Below are 20,339 nucleotides of genomic sequence, written 5' to 3' on the forward strand. Positions count from 1 at the left end.
CGAAGCTCCTTACTGCACCAACACTTTCAGAATCCAAAAAGTCATAGAGTGAGGATGTTGCAAACTGAGAACAGAGAGGCCTGCCCCCTCCCCCACACAGAGTCTTATCCTGAGGCAAGATGAGGTACAGAACAACTACAGTGGGTAGAAGGAATGTGCCATAATTTTCCAGTGTTACCCCAGCATCCATGGTGACAGCTGAACTTCTACACTGGGGGAGGGGCTGATGTTGAGCCAGCATACATGGTGATACACCCGCATATCTTGAGGACTGGACTTAATAGAAAGTGTGCATAGAAATACCAAATTCCATTGGTTTTAACTAGTTTAGGTTTGAATAGTTTTCTCTAGATCAAGGCCAGCAACTGGCAGTTGGTGGTCGCTTGGTGCTGATGGTTTGTCCCTGTTTCTTTGGTGGCACACTCTTATTTCTTTCCGATTTAAATGAGGAGCTAATAAATGATGCTCTCATGGAAACATAACAGACTGAGCATGTTAAATCAGCTGACCTCTGGCCCAGATGGTTCAGAGTTCAACACAGAAGGATTATACAACACTTTGGCCAGAGGGAATATTAGCTTGCCTGTTCATTTGCATTAGGAACACAGTCAACCAAACAACTGAGGCGGATGGTTATAAGTCAGATGTGCATGTACACTAAGTTCCATTTATTCAGTGTTTACATATGCATTTTGGCAGACTCACTTTTAAATCTTCAACCTGGGAAACCCAGCTACAGAATTTATGGAACAAAGATTAAGCTACGAACAAAGAGAGCGTTGTCAGAATCACTGCAAAGAGCACAAGGAAGCTCACAATAGGAAGATATATGACAGCATGAGCTTGAAAGGAGCTGTGGTAATAATCGGAGAGGAAAAATAAAAACAAACCACTTGTGTGCACATAAGCTGAGATACTCTTAGGGCACTGATACTTTCCCCACCCTTTTGCAAGTTTTATGACTGAGGAACCATGAGATCCTGTTTCAAGAAGGCAATTATTTCTAGATAACTAGGAAAATAAAGACTATCCTCATAGTTTAATGTGTGTTGGACATTGTATCCTTGTAATGTACATGGTATGACATATGTCACTTCACCATTAATACTTATAAGGCCACAATCCTAACCAACTTTCCAGCGCTGACATAAGGGCAATGCAACTCCAAGGTAAGGGAACAAACATTGCCTTGTCTTGAGGAGGCCTCCATGACTGCCCCCCAACTGCAGGATTCAGCACATGCTTCACTGGCACACCTACGCCTGTGCTGGAAAGTTGGTTAGGATTGCGGCCTAAGTTGCTTTCCTGTGAAGAATTTGTTTTTATATTTGGCTGCACTGCTGGGTGCAGCAGTGAATAGACCAAGCTGAGGTTCAACAGAAATTCAACTAGATATGCATTATGAGAGCTTGGTATTTCAGATTTCAGAGTGTAAGGCATATGTTAAAAACATTGACATTGAAACTTTAGAAGCCAGTGCAATGCAATGCAAGCACTGACTGAAGAGCCTCTCCTCAGGAGGGTTGAATTCTGCAAGTACTTTGTAATAGTGAATGCAACTGATCCCTGTCCTATGAACAATATCTTATAGACAGATGAAGACATTTTTAGAAGTCTGCCACCACAACTGTGTTTACTGGACAATGAAGGCCTTCACCAGATGTTCCAATACCAATTGGATATACTGGGTGTTGCAGTCCAGGCAAGGATGCTGTTGCTGGTCCTTAATTTTTGGACAATACTGTTTAATGCTGTGAATTATCTTTAAATGTTGCAGAACCCCATGTTACTTACACTTAGAAATTATTCCAGTCTAAAAAATATAGCAACAGGGTGGTTTTGGAAGACATGTTTATGCATTCTTGAATGGTAATTTTTCTGGTAGATGGATGGGGTGTCATGGAACTGTCAAATGGTTTTACTTGCCGGACTGAACCCAATGTGATTTTTCAGTGTGGACAGTAGTAAGAGACACAGGGCAAAATCCCATCCAACTTTCCAGCCCTGGTGTAGCAGTGCTAATAGGGTGTGCACTATAACCTACAGTGGGAGGGTAGTTATGGAGGACTCCACAAGGTAAGGGAATGTTTGTTCTCTTGCCTTGAGGCTGCATTGCAACTACACTGGCACTGGAAAGTTGGATAGGACTGGGCCCACAGTCTACAGCCAGAAACCTAAGAATGCTTGATACGCCCAGATTACCTGAAGACTTGATATGCAAGAATTTGAAATGTTGAATGATAGCAGAGAACTGTGCCATGCTATATGTCAGCTCTCACCAAACTATGGCCTGTGGGCCATATCTGGTGCTTGGCAAGAGCCCTTTCCCCCTTGAGCAGCACTTACTGTTCCACTGTGCTGCTGCTTTTTTCCCCACTCGATCTGGACACAGGGATGCTCTGGGCAGTCATGTCTACCCAAACTTCCTTCTGCAAAACCTGCTGGGACGTTGGGCAATAGATGCAACTGCCCAGATCATTCCTGTGCCCACATCGAGTAGAAAACAAAGCAGTAGCAGTGCAGAGGAATGGTAAGCGCTGGTCAGGATGGAGAGGGCTTTCTCAATTTCTCCAGTTTGGAGACCGCTGCTATATGTCTTCAAAGGGTCAAGGATGCAACATGTGTATTGAACGTTATGGAAGACATTTTAAATTCTTAATAATTAATAACATACACACATGCACACCCATAGAGTGGGTCCTTGGTATGTGCCGGGATTTGTTCCAGGAGCCCTCTGGGTGACTCAGGGATGCAAATGCTATGCCTGCCTTCCTTATCACACACGATAGCACCCACACGTGCAGGCCCCTCTGCTGCCTCATTGCCCTCCTTCTTGTCCATCTGCAGAGACAAGGTGATCCTGTTCTCTTATCTGGAGCTCTCACACAATGTGTCCCTGAAGAGTGGGAGCCCAGCATGCTGCACAAACAAGAGTGTGCGGTGCAACAATGCCATGTGGGAGCAATAGGCAAGGGGGTGGGAAGCAGGATTCCTGTGCTTGGCCTCTCCCTGGTCACCTGGCTGTTTTTGTAAGCAATCAAGCAGGTAAGTAGACTGAGGAGATGGTTGTGGCAGGGTCTTCCCCTCTTTCTTTTTTGAGCATTGCTGGAGGGAGAAGGGAGCTGCTCCTTCTGGCTTTCTTTAAACTGGAGTGGTTCCATTGTTAGTAGGCTGGTGAGGGCTGTGGACAAGGTGGCTCATTAGTTTGCTAAGAACATAAGAACAGCCCCACTGGATCAGGCCATAGGCCCATCTAGTCCAGCTTCCTGTATCTCATAGCAGCCCACCAAATGCCCCAGGGCGGCCCACCAAATGCCCCAGGAGTGCTACAAGCCTTTTGGTCAGTATCATAGCCAGGCTTACCCTTCTCCCAGGAGCAATAGAAGTTGCTTTAATAAGTATTCTGAATGTGACTTAGGGCCCAATCCTATCCAACTTTCCAGCACCAGTGTAGCAGCAATGCTGCCCCCAAGGTAAGGGGGCTTACAAACCAACCAACCTTGAGAAGGCCTTCGTGACTCCCCTCTCCCATCACAGAATGTAGCACATGCCCCATTGGCACAGCTGCATCAGCACTAGAAATTTGGATAGGATTGGGCCCTTAGGCTGCAATCCTAGTTACACTTACCTGGGAGTAAGTCCCATTGACCCCCGTTGACTGCAATGGAACTTCTGATATACATAGAATTGGGCTCTAAAGCACCTAAACAGCAAAGCATCACTAATTGGTGTCTAAAGCTCACCTAAACTTTAAGTGTGCAATAACACAGGCCTACAAAATTGAGGGTCAGAAAAGTTTTTCCCAAACTTTATGGTGGTTTGATATGAATTTGGGGTGCCAATTCCAAAAATGGCATCCGTTTTGCCCTATCACATCTAGTTTTGGAGATATAGTATAGCCTCATTAGTGAATGGTTCAAGCAGCTTCCTCATGAGGAAGCCATGGTATAAGAAGGGGGAAGCTGCTTGAACCATACACTAAAGAGGCTATGCCATGTCTCCAAAACTAGACGTGATAGGGCAAAACGGATGCCATTTTTGGAATCGGCACCCCAAATATACCCAGAAATTGGTGTAATGTTTAAGAAAGCAAAATGTGTGTTGGCCTGTGTAACTGAAAGGAGCAGAACTATTGCTTGAAATCTGGCGCTGACTTTCATAATGGAAGAAAATTGGAATATAAAGTGGTGCAAACATCGCTGATGCTCAAATGTCTGCATTGTAGTGGAAGGCAGATCCCAATTATTGTTCTTTTGTTATTAAAAGTGCTTGAAAATGAGACATTCCCCATAACTTATAATCTGCTGTTGGAGCTGAGATCTGGCAGTTTCATTTCATATCAAAATCCCCCTGAAATGCAAACCTTCCTCCAAGACTTCACAGGACCACAAATGATCTGTATCTGGATTATGAGTGTGAAATCATGAGTCAGCTGGCAGCTTCATTTACAAACACTGCTTGGCCAAATTAAACTGAAGTCTGTTAATATGGAACTACTCTGTGGCATGTGAAGCAAACCCTGCCTCTAAATGTGGAAAGGACATGACGTCGGGTTTCTTTGGGTTCCAAAATCAACATGTATTTTTGCTCTCTTATTTTCTTTGTGATAACTGATCTGTGGCTCTCCTGAGGATACTCCCACAGGAAAAGTTCAAAGGAAACCTAGCAGCAGAATTTTTCTTCGACTGTCTCTGTACTTGCAAGCTTCATTTGTGTTGAGACTAAGCAAGTACCACGTATCAAATATTCAGGCAGAGAATTATTTCACTGATCCTTTGTGTAGTTCTGAGCAAAACAATTAATGCAATGTTGGAAAAAGAACACCATAAAACTGAAGGTTCCTTTTATTCACCCCCAGGGATGCAGACAATAGTGCTTCCAGAGATCCAGGCTCAATGTATTCACCTGTTAGGGTCAGATAGAAGGGCAGTTGTATATAAAAGCCAACATAATCAATAGCTGCATTAAAATTATACGGTTGTATGAAGTGTAAAGTGCTATCAGTAGCAGCAGTCAATGAAAATTGTCTTCACCCCCCCCCCCTTAAACATTTGAGACAAGTCATTTTGGAATATAAATAGGGCCACATTAATTGAATAAAGCCAATCATAAATATGAAAACAACTCAGCAGCTGGTCGAATCCTCCCCTCTTCAGTGCAGGAATATAACCCTCAAAGAGACAGCAAGCCAGCATCTCTTCCCCTTTGGGCATTCCACCCTGACTCCAAGCCACAGGCCATCAATTGACAGCCTATGGACCCTGAGGAGTCAAGGAAGCTGAACTGCATTGCCTCCATGTAGTGGAATAGCAGAAGATCTGGCGAGGAGATAGAATGTGGTGTCTGCAGTGGCCCCTAAGAGTCAAGGCCTGGGCTTTCAGCAAAGGGTGTGCTGCACAGCTCCAGCCACTTGAAGGCAATAGGGCCCTCAGGGATATAAGGAGCACCTGAGGCAGGAACAGTTTGTGGGTAGCAGAAGGAGGAAAGCTTGAGGACAGACTGGATTAATGGACTGAGGAACTGATGGGTGAACAGACTTTGGAGACTACTGGAACAGACTGCTGGAGACACTGGAGCTTGGTGTGTGGCTGCTGTGCCCAAGACCTGCTGAGGACCAAGGGGCTGCTGTAGCGGGAGGCTGCTGGCAGGAGAGAGGACCTCTGCAGGTTGAACAGGCGAGCTACCCTGGAGGTGGGGTCCAGCAGGACTGCAGGGTGGAACCAGGGTCATTTTTTGAAGAAAGAAGGGGAGCTAATTTGCTAAGAGTGGGCATAATTCTCCAGGTGGAGCTTGGACTGGGAATCTGGCAGAACACTCCACCAAGCTGGAAAGGCCTTGGAGTTGACTTTGCAATCCACGATCAAGGGAGCACCAGCCAGCCTTGGGAGATTGGAACTTATTCACCTCTAGACTGCTGTTTACCTGAGGAGGCACAACAAACTTCTTAGTCCCACTCTCTGGCCTACACCATACCTGCCAGACAAGTCCACCCTGGATTAAAGAAAAGAAACTGCTCACTGGGGCCAATCAAGAGGGTGATCTTGTTTTTCAAGCACTATTGGCTAGATATTTGTCTATTAATGGTTTGGACCAGAGTATCGGAAGTACCCCCTTTTCCCATATAGACAGCTCATACCCTAAGATCTTCAGAGGGGGCCCTTCCTTGTGTGCCCCCCTTGACTGAAGCAAGGAGGCAGCAGTAAGAGGAAGGGCCTTATCAGTGGTTGCTTCCCAAATGTGGACTTCCCTCCCTGGTGAATAATGATCAGGTAGGGCTTTTGGGCTTGAGAACCTTTTTTAAATTTCAAATGGCTCTTAGTGGTGGGTAGGGTAGGGGGAAGGTTTTGACAGTTGAAGGTAATTATCTGCTGTTTGCCTAATGTTTTGTAATTTAATCTGGTTTTAGGCCACTGAGATTAAGTGTAGCTTTTTTGTGTATTATGTATGTTTTAATTTTGTAAACTGCCCTGAGCGAAAAGCTTGTACCCTGGGGAAAGGCAATACAGAAATCTTCTAAATAAACAAATAAACAAGCAATATGACATGCTTGCTCTAGTGTCTGTGCTTACACAGAAGGAGGCACCCTTCCTTTGACACATTAAGCCTGCCCTTCAAATCTAGTTTGCTTTTTCTGCTCTGTGGGTGACAAAGATATCCTTTGTTATAGTTCATCTTCACAAGAGAAAAGAATAGCTGCTATATTTTGAAATATGGATAATTTTGGAGAATTCCAGCAATAGGCACAAAAGAGTCACAATATCCCCATAGAGGTGCCCTCAGATAAATTACCTAAATCTCAGCTGGCTTGATCTGGCTAAGGATCTACACTGCATAATATTTAAAATGATGGTTAATTGAACCTTGGCAACAAAATCCATATGGTTTGATGTCTGTCAACAACTGTTACTCTTGGCAAATAGCATTCATTTGCATTGGCACAACATCCTAATTGTTTCTAGAAGCTTTATGTGCACTAATGGAGAAAGGAGATTTCACTGATTTCTGTTTTGTTTTTGTCAGCAAGTCAGGCTGCTAACTTGCAAAACAAGCAGGGTTACCTATGAGATTTTTAATATATTGACAACAGCACTTAGAGGAAATCAACGTCTCTATCAGATTCTTGTTTTGCTGACAGCACTGGACTCTTAAATATTTGGCTGCCTGTATCTGTCCTATTAATATAGCCAGTAATTGAGCATGCCTTAGGCTATGGGCCAGGAACCACTCATTCTGGAGTCATCCCATTGACTTTCTGTATTGAGCATGAGTGTTGCAGGTCTCTAGACAAGCAAAGTTCACCTTCTTCAGATGCTTTATGGTCCCTGAGGAATCTCATCTTTAGTGAAGACAGTTAATATTTGTCCAATAACGCTATCTTAGTACAAGACTTTACAGTCTTATGTGCTATCACTCCCCTGAGCACTGAAAGAAAATAACTTACAATCCTTGCTAAATCTTTGGCTGAGATTGACCCAGTACAATTCATTGTTATTCATGCTGTTATCAACATATAGAAGATTACGGTATTATTTGGAAGACGTTCTAACAACATCATAAAATACGTATGAGTCTGTGCTGAGTTAATCAAAACAGAAAAAGGCTTATGGCTGGTCTCCATTTCTACTGACTGATAGAAAAGATAAAAACCAAGTTATATAAAGTTTAGCAGCCCAATCCTATTCTGCCCTGGCACCGTGAGGTGCAGTGGTACCGAAATGGTTGTATCACACAGGGCCAGAGCAGTCACTGGAGTCTCCTCAGGGTAACGGAATATTGGTTCCCTTACCACAGGTAGAACACTGCTGGCTGCAATGGGATATGCGCCTGCTATTTTGTGGGTGCAGAACTGAGGAGACCTGTGTAGCTTGGGAGCTTGCTAAGGAGGCGGCAAGGAGCTTGCCAAGGAGGCGGAGGGAGCACAGGATTCAGTGGCAGCTTCTATTGCTATCTCCATCCCCCTCCTGGGCCCGCTCCTCCTTCCAGCCCACCTTCCCCCACCCAGTTTCATCCGTCTCCTCTTTCCCCCACTTCAAAAAGCTTCCCCTCCACCCAGCCTTGAAACTCATTGCCCAGTGCTCCTCATCCACGTCCATCTGGCACTGATGCCCAGCACCAACTGGTGCTTGCCTCTCCGCCAGCACTGGGTATCTCCCATCAGCTTCTGAGTGCCTTATGGCACTTTTATGATGCCCAGTGGTGGTGGTGAGGCTGGAGTGTCAGGGGTGGGGAACTCAGGATCAGGCTCTAAGTCTTCAACATGCTTTGAGTAGGATCCCTTCAGAATCTGAAGTTCAGATGTTGTTAACAGCTTGGGGGCTACTGAAAATCCAACGTCTTTCCAACATCAGTGCTGCTCATGTTCTCATGTAATGCTGATGCACCCAAACCACTATGGGCAAGAAGGAACCCTTAGTTAACAGCCATTTTCTGGGGTAGTTCACAAAACTCACAAAAGCATTGTTAGCTGAACTTGGTGTCTAAAAGCTAAGTTAATGAACAATAACATAGGTTTGGTGAACTACCATTGAAGAAAAACGCATTGGAAAATTTTAAATATGGAAGTCAAGAAGAGATGGAGCAATGCATACATTACGTGCCAGGGCTGACACCATGTAGCTGGGGACCATGAGGCACAACCTTGCACTCACTGTGCTCCCCATTGTTCATAACGACAGAATATTGAGCAGTATCATGGCCACCAGTACTGATGGTTCAGGAATCAGCCTTTTCAGACAGGCCCTCTGATGGTGATGGAGGCCAATGCTCAACCTGGCCAACCAGGCTGGTCCTCAGTCTCAATCAATGCTCAACCTGCTCAGTTTCTGTTACCACTCTCTGCATATTGGTAGCGGTACATAAGCAGACATGATATGTAGTCTTTATACACATGGTTTGAGAACACTCATTATGCTTTTCCAGCTTAACTATTTCCTGCCCTTGTCATTCTCCTTGGCTAAATTGTACAGTGTGAATGACCAATAAATAGCAATACCAATAGCAATAAATTTAAAAATTATTTTTATTCAGAAGCTTAGAAGGCAACTATATACCTTTGAATGTATATTGGAGTATAAAAGGAGTCAAATGGAATTAACAGCATGATCCTATGAAAGAACTTGGACATAAGGCCCATTTTGTCCAATGAGTCCTATTGTGTTTATTCTCCAATCAATGTGATTATAACCTAAGAATCTAACAGAAAACTTGGAGTAATTAATACATCTAATGAATAATTGTAGGAAACAGTAATGAGTTGAACAACAGAAATACAAGTTACTTCACTAATATACAAAAAAACTATCCTGGGAATAATGAATATTAACTGGCAAGCTGCCAAATCCTATCCAGGGCTTACCATGGTGGATCTCGCAACTTGCCACCTGGTGATACAAAAGCTGTTCCGCCACTGTGTGCTTCAGAGCTTCAGGTGCAAATGACTGGAGATGCGTATGACACTGGGTCCCAGATGCCCTGCCAGAGCAGGTGGGGAGCAGTTTGGGGAGGATTTGGGGCAGTTTGGGGGCAGGAGGGAGAGGAAGCTGGCAGCAGCGGCACATGCCAACGTCCTTTTGCCTGCCTTGAATTGTCTCCTGAGTCTTCTCAGACTTGCACGCGCAAAATAGCTGGTATAGGTCCGAGGAGATGCACTGAAGGTCAGGCAGCCTAAAGAGAGGCAAGTAAGAAAATGTTTTACTTACTTGACCCTCCCCCCCCATAGCATGCAGGTGTGATCTGTTAGCAGCAGTGTGTGCTATGGGCTCTCAGGAGATAGGATGGGGCCCTAAGTCTTCAACACACTGTTGAGAAAGCCCCAATGACACAATAAGGTTTATTTGTTACTAAACAGGATTATGTTTTAGTTTCTGCGTAAGGGGATTTTCACAGAGACATAAAGTGGGTATCTCTAGAGTCTCCTTTCTTTGGGCCAAAGCAGAAGAATGGCACAGAACTCAGGGAGCATGGTATATGGCCAATAATATGGAATATATTGTGAACCCTTTTCTGGTTGGAAAGTGGAATACAAAAATTCTTAACAAGAATAATCTAAAACCCCGAAACCTTCTTCATATAGTTGTATCTGCTATTTTGCAGGTTCAACCAAAGATTTAATTGAAACATGTTGTGCAGCTGGACAACAGTGGGCTATTGACAACAATGAATGCACAGACATCCCTGTAAGTGGAACTGATGGTGATATTTGCAGGTATGTACACTCAAACATAAGATGATCACAAGCTTCATGCAGGTTATACGTAAAATGCTATGTGGTCTGCACTAAAATAAGCACTTCATTATTAGACTGAGGTATGTTCCAGAGGTTTGTTCTAGATTACATTACTTCCTGGTTTACATGTATTTCAGGTTACAAGGATCTTTTTTCACTGCAGAATTTAGAACTTTAAATAAATGAAGCTTTTTAGGAAGTTCCTTCCAACAATAATAGAACAATATTTTTGTTAGGTTTAGATTCCTGAAACCTAATCTGGATTCCCCAGTGAGTACTATTTGCTAGTAGACGGTTTCTTTCCAGAGCAAGTAGCACACACCCAACACAACCTAATAAATAAAGATTTGATAGAATGAAAAAAAAAAATGCAGGGTGTTTTAACGGATCATTAAAGATGCATTGCTGGAGCAATATTAGGAATAGTCATCAAGTTATTACAGTGGTTTCCAAACTCTCAGGAAGAGTTTGGACATTGTAAGCAATTGTGGAAGAGGGGAGGCGATGGCAACGCAATTGCCATGCTCACGTCGCCTCTGGGGACAAAAGGGGCTTTGTAAATTTACCTGGGGATCACTCTGGCTCTTCAGAGGGTCCAGGAAGTCCACAACCCCCTCTGCAAGCCTCCCTGTGCCTTCAAACTACTGTACAATGTGAAAAGCCACTTCTAGTTTTCATGGGAAACCAGAAGTGGCTTTTTTTTCATTTTACAGCAGTTTGGAGGCAAGGGGAGGCCTGCAGAGGGGCTCCTGGGCTTCCCGAACCCTCCGGAGAGCCATAACAACCTCCAGGTAAGTAAAAAAACCAAAACCCTTTTATCCCTGGTGGTGGCATGATCATGGCAATCACATCACCCTGTTACTGTTGCTTCACCCCTAAAGTGTGTAGTGACAGAGGTTCCCTGGCTGGGGCATTACAATGCCCCAGTTTGGGAACATCTGAGTTACTGTATTACTTTATTAATGATGTGGTATTCCTGTAGTTGGCTTGCCTAATATGATCAACATGCTTGGTAGATAAAAATAGTTGGTGGTGGTATAAGTAATAGCATTGGAAATATTTCATTAGAATGCCATACAAAATATGAAGCAAAGGGCACAATCCTAGCCAGGTCTACTCAGAAGTAAGTCCTATTTTGTTCAATGGGGCTTACTCTCAGGAAAGTGTGGTTAGGATTGCAGCCAAAGACTGGTAATGGCTTGATGAAATGTTCTGAGTTCTAAAATAACCACATCAATGAGAAAGCAAGAGAACCACAGAGATACAGAGCATATTTTTGATGTGCCCAGCTTCACTGTATAATGGCATTTGCAAGTGGAAACCTGCCTTTTGAAGGTGTGTTTTATTTGTTGTAGAATTGCTCAGAAGCAGTGTTGTATCTCGTATTTAAAGGAAAACAGCTGCATGGCTGGCATGATTGCTGCCAGAGAAGGTGATTTGTGTGGACCGGATGAAAGTGATACCTGCGGAGGATCATTTTATAAGGCAAGACACTGTTGAAATCTTTGTGGCACCAGTGCTAACATAAATCAGCTTACATTTTCTGGATTTTGAAATGTTTGGTATTTGTGGTCTGAGTTTTGTCTGACTACAAAGCATCATGGGTATGGAGTGAAAATTTCCAGTAATAAAGCATTTGGACCATTCATATTTTATTGCATGGCTTGGGCCAGATGCCCAAACTTGAATTTCAGAGCTTTTTCAGCTAAGGCAATGTGTATTTTCTTTAGTTGATATAGAAGTTCATTAAGATCTTCTCTAATGAAGCAGTCTGTCTTCAGCGTTATACTTAACTGCATATTAGATCTTTGTGAACAGAGAAATGTGTCACTGTATTATAGGCAATGAGGGAAATTGATTACTTAATAGGGTTATTGGTTTTCTTTTTCTTTTCCTGCTTAGACATATTATTGGATTGGAACTGAGGTAAACACTTATAGAATGTTTGACTTAAGGCCCAATCCTATCCAACTTCCCAGCGCTGATGCAGCTGTGCCAATGGTGTGTGTGCTGCATCCTGTGGTGGACGGGAAGTCACAGAGGCCTTCCCAAGATATAAGAACATTTGTTCCCTTACCTCAGTGGTTTTCAGACTGGGGCATTGTGATGCCCCAGCCTGAAGGCCCTGACCTCTTTCCCCTTAAGGGATGGGGGCAAGGGAGAGGCAGGGAGGAGGCAGTTTCCACAAAACTGGAAATGAAGCGTGATCACTCCACTTTCACTTCTGTTGAGCTGGGGAGCCTTGCAGACGCTCACGCAGGGCTCCCAGCACCCCTGACAGGCTGCTGCAGGAACTGGTGAGTGCATCCCAGTCCCTGCAGCCCTCCTGAGCAGCATGATCCTGGGGATGGTGTCACTGCCTTTTCCCCACCCCTGCTGCCTTCCCCCCCCCCCCCCGCTCCCACAAGGACTTACAGTGGTGCAAAGTCTCCTAGAGAGTTTGAAAAGCACTGCCTTACCTCAAGGTCTATTGCAGCTGCATTGGTGCTGGAAAGTTGGATAGGATTGGGCCCTTGGAGGACTTCGAGGAACAAACATTTATATGACTATGACGGTTGACTGCAATCTTGTTCATATTTTCCTGGGAATCATCACCACTGAAGACAATAAGACTTACTCCTGAGTAGTCATGCATAAGCTTGCATTTGTCTATCTCAGGGGTGCCCAAACCCCAGCCCTGGGGCCACTTGTGGCCCTTGAGGCCTCTCAATGCGGCCCTCAAGGAGTCCCCAGTCTCTACTGAGCCTCTGGCCCTCCAGAGATTTGTTGGAGCCTGGACTGGCCCGACGCAACTGCTCTCAGCGTTAGGGTGACTGTTTGACCTTTTGTGTGAGCTGTGGGATGAGGGCTCCCTCCACTGCTTGTTGTTTCACGTCTGTGATGCAGTAGCAGCAGCAGCAGCACAGGAAAGGCCAGCCTCGCTTTGTGCAAGGCCTTTTATAGGCCTTGAGCTATTGCAAGACCTTCATTCATTCCTACAAGTTCATCTTTAATATATTCATTTATGTAAACGTATGTAAATTTATTCAAATTTTAAATGTAAATTAATTCTTTTTTCCCGCCCCCCCCTCCCGACACAATGTCAGAGAGATGATGTGGCCCTCCTGCTAAAAACTTTGGACACCCCTGGTCTATCTCATAAATAGAGGTGCTTGGAAAGACACCTTATTTACTTTACTAAGAACTAAGCCCATTGTGTTCAGTAAGACTTGGGCTGTAATCCTATCTTACTACAAACAAACACCTCTACTCATAAATGAAGATGGTTGAGGAAAGGATTCTTGGGGAAGGGGGGGGGAGTACTTCATTCTGCTCTGTGAATTCCCCACATGGAGTTTAGCCAGTTTCTGCCAGCTCGGGATCTGACTCTTTATTTTTTGTATCCTTTCTTCCAAATTGTATCCAAACAGAAGGTCCCTGATTTCATTAAACATTGATCAGGATTTACAGAGCTGTTGATACTCCCAAGTGCAATTCTCCATTGCCTCAGCAGGAAACATATTAATCCTGCCTGGTCTTATAATATCAAATAGTCTTGTAAGTAATTTTATTTGTCAGTAAGAAAAATGTAAGGTCATTCATGGTGCAACATGGGCTTTAATTGGTTGGTGTGGCTTATTATTCCCACTGAATAATTTAATTTTTCAGAACATTGTTTCAGTATTTCATTATTCCTAAAACAAGTAAAAATGTTATAATGAGAACCATGTAATGCATCACATATCTTCCATGGATGTCATGGATGTTTCACGTGTTTAGCACTATGGACATCCGGCATAAACTTTTGAAGGAATGAGCCCAGCGAATTGCATGTTAGTTGCATCTTGAATGCCCTGCAAATGGGAGAATGGCAATTCTATGCTATGATGCTACAAATGCATTGATCGAGAGGTTGAACAGCATTGAAATCAGAGTGGTTTTATGAGAACACTATGAGACTTACTTCTGTGTAAACATGTTTAGGACTGTTCTGTGAGAAAATAGCTTCTTGCAGTAAGAAATGCTGCACTTCATTTCTGGAATTCATTTAGCCCCTTCCAGCTGATGTTAGGATGAAGTCCTCAAGAAGACAGTATAAAGCAGGAATGCAGAGAGTATTTTAAGGAGCACAAACAGTATTGTAGGATTTGCTTGCCCTTTTCCACCTTAGAACAGTGGTTCTCAAAGTGGTGGGTCCCAACCCCCTATTGGAACCAAAACAAGTCACGTTCCCCTTAAGGGGAACGACACATTAATGGGTGTCCCGACAGCAACTCAGCAATTGCAGCACCACGAGCCCCCAGGTGCATTTACACATACCTGGGGGGACTGTGCAGCCCCCCCCCAAGCGGGTCTTGGAGGCTTGCAGCATGTGATAGACTTGCACAAATTCAACTTCATGTAGTCAGCAACTTAAATACTGCAGGCAATTCCTCCTGCATTCTACTTACTAAATACATGCCCTGGAGAAAGCCTGAAATTGAAGAATGAAGCTGCTGTTCCCACCTGTGTCTCAACTTTTTAAAAGAGGTAGTACACATTTTCCAGATCAGTATATGTGGCTTTATTCTCCAACCTTGGAATGTGACACTCATTTATATGCAAACCAACGTGTGTGTGTGTGTGTGTGTGTGTGTGTGTGTGTGTGTGTGTGTGTTCTACTACTTCCAAGGTTTTACATGCAGTGAATGGAAACATGCAAGGACAAAGCTGTTCCCTGCTGCGTGCATAATCTACGCACTCAGACCATGTGTGTGAACCTGTCCTTCAATGCAACAGCACAGTATTCTGCCTGGCAGCTGAAACAGCCAGGAGCTGTTGGGATCATCATTTTGCAGAGCCCTGCTTACAAGGATGGCTTCAGAATCATGTATTAGATGTTCCATAAATACCCTTCCAAGTTGCCTGTGTCAAGTTTTACAGTAATGAACATGATAGTTGACCTGTCCCTAATAAATGTGACAATTACCCAAAGCTATTTTGCAAGATGTTTAGAAGTTGACAATTCAAGTATAATAGACCTATTATCTCTAACAGAGAAAGCTAATTTACCTCAGCAGGTAATTATAGTTACCCCCAGGGCATCCAGTTTATGATTCCATTTGCAAATTGTTTAACCAAGCCACAACAAACAAGAGAATGGCACATAATTTTCAAGGGGAAAAAACAAACAAACATGCGTTAAGAGTTAATTTTGTTTTTTCCCCACAGCTTTTACCTGGGTGTATGATACAGAGGAGATAGCTGAAGGAGACTTAGAGTTATTTATATTCAGGTGTTTCATTTTAGTTCCTTAATGAATGTCAAAAGAGAAAGGATCACAAGGGCAAATCAACTGTGCCAAAATACCTCCCCTAGTTTTTTTCATTAGCAAGTTGACTGATAGGCGGCCAAGGCAGCTAGTCAAAACAGACAATAAAATATAAGTATCACTTCATAGTTCACTGATAGTCACATGTTCTGCATGCAGAAGACTCAGGTCTGATCCTTAGTACTTCTAGGCAGAACTGGGAAAGTAAGAAGGTATCTTAGTGCACTAGAACAAGGCCTTTTGGGTTAGTGAAGATGCCACTGTGCATTTATAGCCCAATCCTATTCTTTCTCCTTGCCAATTCAACCACACCAAAATGGTTACCCCTGCATCCTGTGTGTGTGTGTGGGGGGGGGGGGGATTTAAAAGGTTTCTTCTGGGTAAGCCTCTGCTATTTGGACCTGTGCTAGCAAATTTGCTGGTGCAGGTCTGCATGGACTTGCACCGCGAGATCAGGTCTGGAAAGGAGTTCAAGATTTGGAGGCCATCACTGCTGCTGAACCTGCCTCCTTCCTAAAACCAATCCACCCTTTTCCCACCCTGTCACTGCTTTGTTCTGCCCTCCCCTGCCCCTGTTTTGCCTCACCCATCCCATTCTGCCTTCCCCACCATCCTACCTGCCTCTGTGGGTCTTTTTCTTCTTCTCCAGCACTCATTGCAAGGCTCCAGCCTTCCTGCTGGTGCTCTGACAGTACACAACTTCAGGCACTGTTGGAATGTGTTTCATACCTGCAATAAGGCAGTTAGCACTAGGGGTATGTACACTCTGTGAGTTACTCAGTTCTAAATTCCACAGCTTGCTGAAGACATCAGATAGTAGTTTTGCCCTTTTCAGTTAAAAGCATGGTTGCTAGCAACCCAGATTTGGAAATTCTAAGTACAGCTGATCTGAAGAGTATTTCTGATTTTCTATCTGGACTTAGAATTGTTTAGGCTCCTGAGCTCATCATTCACACAGAATTCTGTTGCAAAACCGAAGCTGCTTGTCACATGGCCTGTTCTCCTAAGATTGTCTGCAGTTGCCTCTTAAAGCAGTAAGGCACCTCCTTGACACATTTCTTGAAACAATCTGAAAGAATATAAAACACCTCTAAATACAAAGCTCATATCTGCAGTTTTCGAGATGCTTTGAACTAACAGACCTGAACAGATTTGCTTGAATGCGAAAATAAGGCTAGAACTAGATGTTATGGAGAATGCATGACTGCCATTGAAAGCAGCTCCCCTCCCTCTCTTTCTCCCATCTCCTCTGGGAGTATATAATAAAATGTGGGATGTGACATTATAGTACACAAGGCTTTGCTATTATACACTGTTGCTTATGAGGAAATTCTGAGAGCGATGATGTTGCATCACACGTTTTGTATAGTTTTAGATGTTACAGGGGATGATGGTAGAAGATCAGTACTGGCTCCAGGCTGCTGGCACCCTGGGACAAAGTGCTGCACTTAACTCTCTGTGTTGCCCCCTGGCCACCATTGGGTGGTACCTCTGCCACTGGCCAACCTCTGCAGGAGATGCAGGGCTGCCTTTTTATTTTGGGGATGGTTTTAGTGCCAGCTCTTTAAGGTGGACTCTTTAAGTTCAGTCAATCACAATCTGGAAAGACACTTCCAGTTTGCCCCTCCCCCAACGCAGTTTTCATTATCCACAGAATTTGAAATCCACTGGGGGTCTTGTAATAGATCCCCCACTGATTCCGGGGGCCCCACTGTACATCATTGTGCTTTGGTGGTATGGGGGAATAATAATAATAGTAATAATAATAATAATACAGGTATTTACATACCGCCTTTCTAGGTCCTCAGATTTCTCCTCAGACTTTATTCAAGGCGGTTTACATAGGCAGGCTAATTTAAATCCCCATAGGGATTTTTACAATTGAAAGAAGGCTGTATCTTTCAAGAGCTACAACAATTCAGATGTTTCATTCTGATCTGGCCTCCATCCTGGCCTCCATCCTCCCACGCTCAGAGCAGATGGAATAGCTCGGCTTCAGCTTGTCAGCTGTTTCAAGGTCGCACGGTGCCGGTGGCCTCGAACTGGCGACCTTCGGATGTTATCTTCAGGCAAACGGAGGCTCAATCCTCTAGACCAGACCTCCTGCCCACATCTGACACTGAGTAACTTAGGGCAGAACCCTAACCCCTTATGTCAGTGCTTTCCAGCACTGACATAAGGGCAATGCAGCTCTGAGGTAAGGGAACAAACATTCCCTTACTTTGAGGAGGCCTCTGTGAGTGACACCCAACTGCAGGATGCAGCACATGTCCCATTGGCACCGCTATGCCAGTGCTGGAAAGCACTGACATAAGGTGTTAGGATTGCGCCCTTAGTTTTGACTGAAGGGTCCAGTGTATGTTTTGTGTGTGTGAGGGTAGCAGTGGTGCAACTGTGCACATTGCACCTCCCCATGATATTTCACAATATACAAACTTGGAACACACACACACACCCTCTACCCCACGCTGGCCATTTTACTAGTATCTAATGATACCTTATCGCATTTGTCCTGCTCATGGCTCCTTTCTCTTACAGCAGTGTTGTGAGTGCTGCTCATTGGGCCTACGCATAAAAACTGAGGGTCAAAGCTGTGAGTCCAACCCAAACCTTGGCTATCCTTGCACCCTCGTGATGCTTTCTTGCTGTGAAGGAGAAGACCAGCTTATCCCTGCCGAGCTCAAGAGGCACCCTGAACCGCTGCCAACAGCGACACCTGAGAAACGTAAGTGCTGCATTGTTTACAGGAAGCGCTGGGATGCGAGTCACCTTCTTGCTCTATAAAAAAGGTGATCCTTGAGGTGTGCAAGCCATTCCACTGTCCAATTCAACAAGTGACTTGCTTTCTTTAGCAGTTTTCCAAGAAAGTTAGATGCTTCTTGGCTGCAATAGCAATTATTTCCTTTGCACCACATTTGATTCTGCTCCTGTCTCTTCTGTTTATTGTGTGTTTCAGCATTTGTGAAAAGTGCCACATTTTATAGTGGGCCAAGCAGGTTTTACATTGAATTGGTAAGGACACGCACTATGTCCATGTACCAGTTTCTCCCAAGATGTAGAGGTGGAAGTCATTAGTATACAATACCTGCTATCCACAAGTATTAGGGGTTATGAAAGCTACCAGATACAGTACAATGCATCTGGAACCAAAGGGCCATAAAATGTAGAAATATATAGGTGCTATGGGCAGGAGTGGAGCTAGGGGGCGGAGTGGTAAGTATGGCACGCTCTGCAATGCGCTCTGTAAGAGCCCATCCCCCTTGGGAGCCATTGGGGCAGTGACGGCAAAGTACCATCGCTGCCCTGAATGGCTCTAATGCTGAGGGGGCGGAGCATTTACATGGCACATTGTGGAGGGTGTTGTACTTACCACTCCGCCCCCCCCCAACTCCGCTTCTGGCTATGGGCCATATATTGTGCATCAAATACAGAGGCATCCAGATATGTAATGGCTAATTCAGAACCCAATCCTGGGCTTGGCGCGCTGGCTCACTGCCGGGCAAGCTCCTGAGTTCTGCTGCTCAGTGGTTGCATGGACTGCCGAACCATGGTAAGGTAAGCGGAGGCGTGGGGAGAGGCGGGGAAGAGGCATTCTGGGGAAGGAAGAGGCGGGCGGAGGGTGGGGAGGAGGTGCTCCAGGGAGGCAGGAGGCAGGGAAAGGGCAGGGGGAGGCCTGCCAGGGGGAGGGAGCGGGGAGGAAGAGAATCTCCACTGGATCCTGAGCCTTTGTGTGGGGCTTGGCACTCGACACGAAGGCTCTTCCCTCACTGAGTAGCCTCAATTGAGTAGCCCCATTGTGGGGTTACTTCCCCTACCCGGGGGAAAGGACAAAAGTCCCTTTCTTTCAAGGTGCCGCCCGCGAATGTGTACAGGATGTACAGGATGGGGCAGCAGCCGTTTTCTGTGCCGCCGCAGCTGTGTGCCATGGGAGCTCAGGATTGGGCTCTCAGTCAAGTTATAGTTTGCATTTCCTGACTTTGTTCTTCTGTGGAGCCTACATTCATTAGGATAAAGTGCATCTTGCAAACTTAACTGAAGGTGCTTGAATTCTTTCCTGAATTTTGCTTAAGAGGAATTGGCAGCTTTGAACCTTAAGATAACAACAATCACAACAACAAAAACTCTCCTTGGTCCAAGACATGTAAAACCAACCTTCCAGAAACTCCTTCATCCTGAATGTTTGCTGGACAGGGAAATGAAAAAAGGAATGTCATGTATGGTAACAATAATACCACGCATTAAAATTATTTTTAGGACTGAAAGACACATAAAAATAAGGAATAATAACACTTGGTACTCATATAGTGCAAATGGCTTCACATGCATTATCTTGATATTCTTCTTACAACAATCTTGCAAGGTGAATATTCTATACTGCAGCTGGGACTGCAAGGGAGAGGCTTGTCTAAGGCTAATAGTAAATTCATAGAAGAGATCAGATTCAAAATCACAGCTTACTTCTCAGAGCGCAATCCTATGCATCTGTACTTAGAAATAAGTTCCAATGGGGCTTACTCCCAGGAAGGTGTTATAGGATTGCAGCCTGAGCAATTCTGCTAATTTTTTTAAGTACATTATAAAATATCTAACATGCTTATGTATGAAAGGCCTTCTACCAATTCATTCAACTTATCATATGATAATTTTAGCTGTCATATGGAACCTTGTTTGCTTACAAGATGCCTATAGCATAGATTTCTTATAATGTGATCTCCAAACTTTCAATGAAAACCACTTCCAAAGAGACTGTGTGAATCTATTTCAGCAAAAACAGCATAATCTTCCGGCACTTTCATATTTTTTTGGTGGCATCCACTGTTGTGG

At 44.3% G+C, this 20,339-nt stretch overlaps 1 protein-coding gene across 1 annotated transcript in view; it reads left to right on the forward strand.

Moving 5' to 3' along the window:
• Window positions 1–20,339, forward strand: part of FBLN2 (fibulin 2) — a 116,720-nt gene that overhangs the window by 47,243 nt on the left and 49,138 nt on the right. Inside the window, exons 2-4 of the mRNA XM_066614424.1 lie at window positions 10,093–10,204; window positions 11,581–11,710; window positions 18,054–18,240. Coding sequence (XP_066470521.1) covers window positions 10,093–10,204; window positions 11,581–11,710; window positions 18,054–18,240 — 429 coding nt within the window. The remainder of the gene's footprint in view (window positions 1–10,092; window positions 10,205–11,580; window positions 11,711–18,053; window positions 18,241–20,339) is intronic.

The sequence above is a fragment of the Tiliqua scincoides genome, chromosome 2, assembly GCF_035046505.1.
Source record: "Tiliqua scincoides isolate rTilSci1 chromosome 2, rTilSci1.hap2, whole genome shotgun sequence".
NCBI classification, from domain to species: Eukaryota; Metazoa; Chordata; class Lepidosauria; order Squamata; family Scincidae; genus Tiliqua; species Tiliqua scincoides.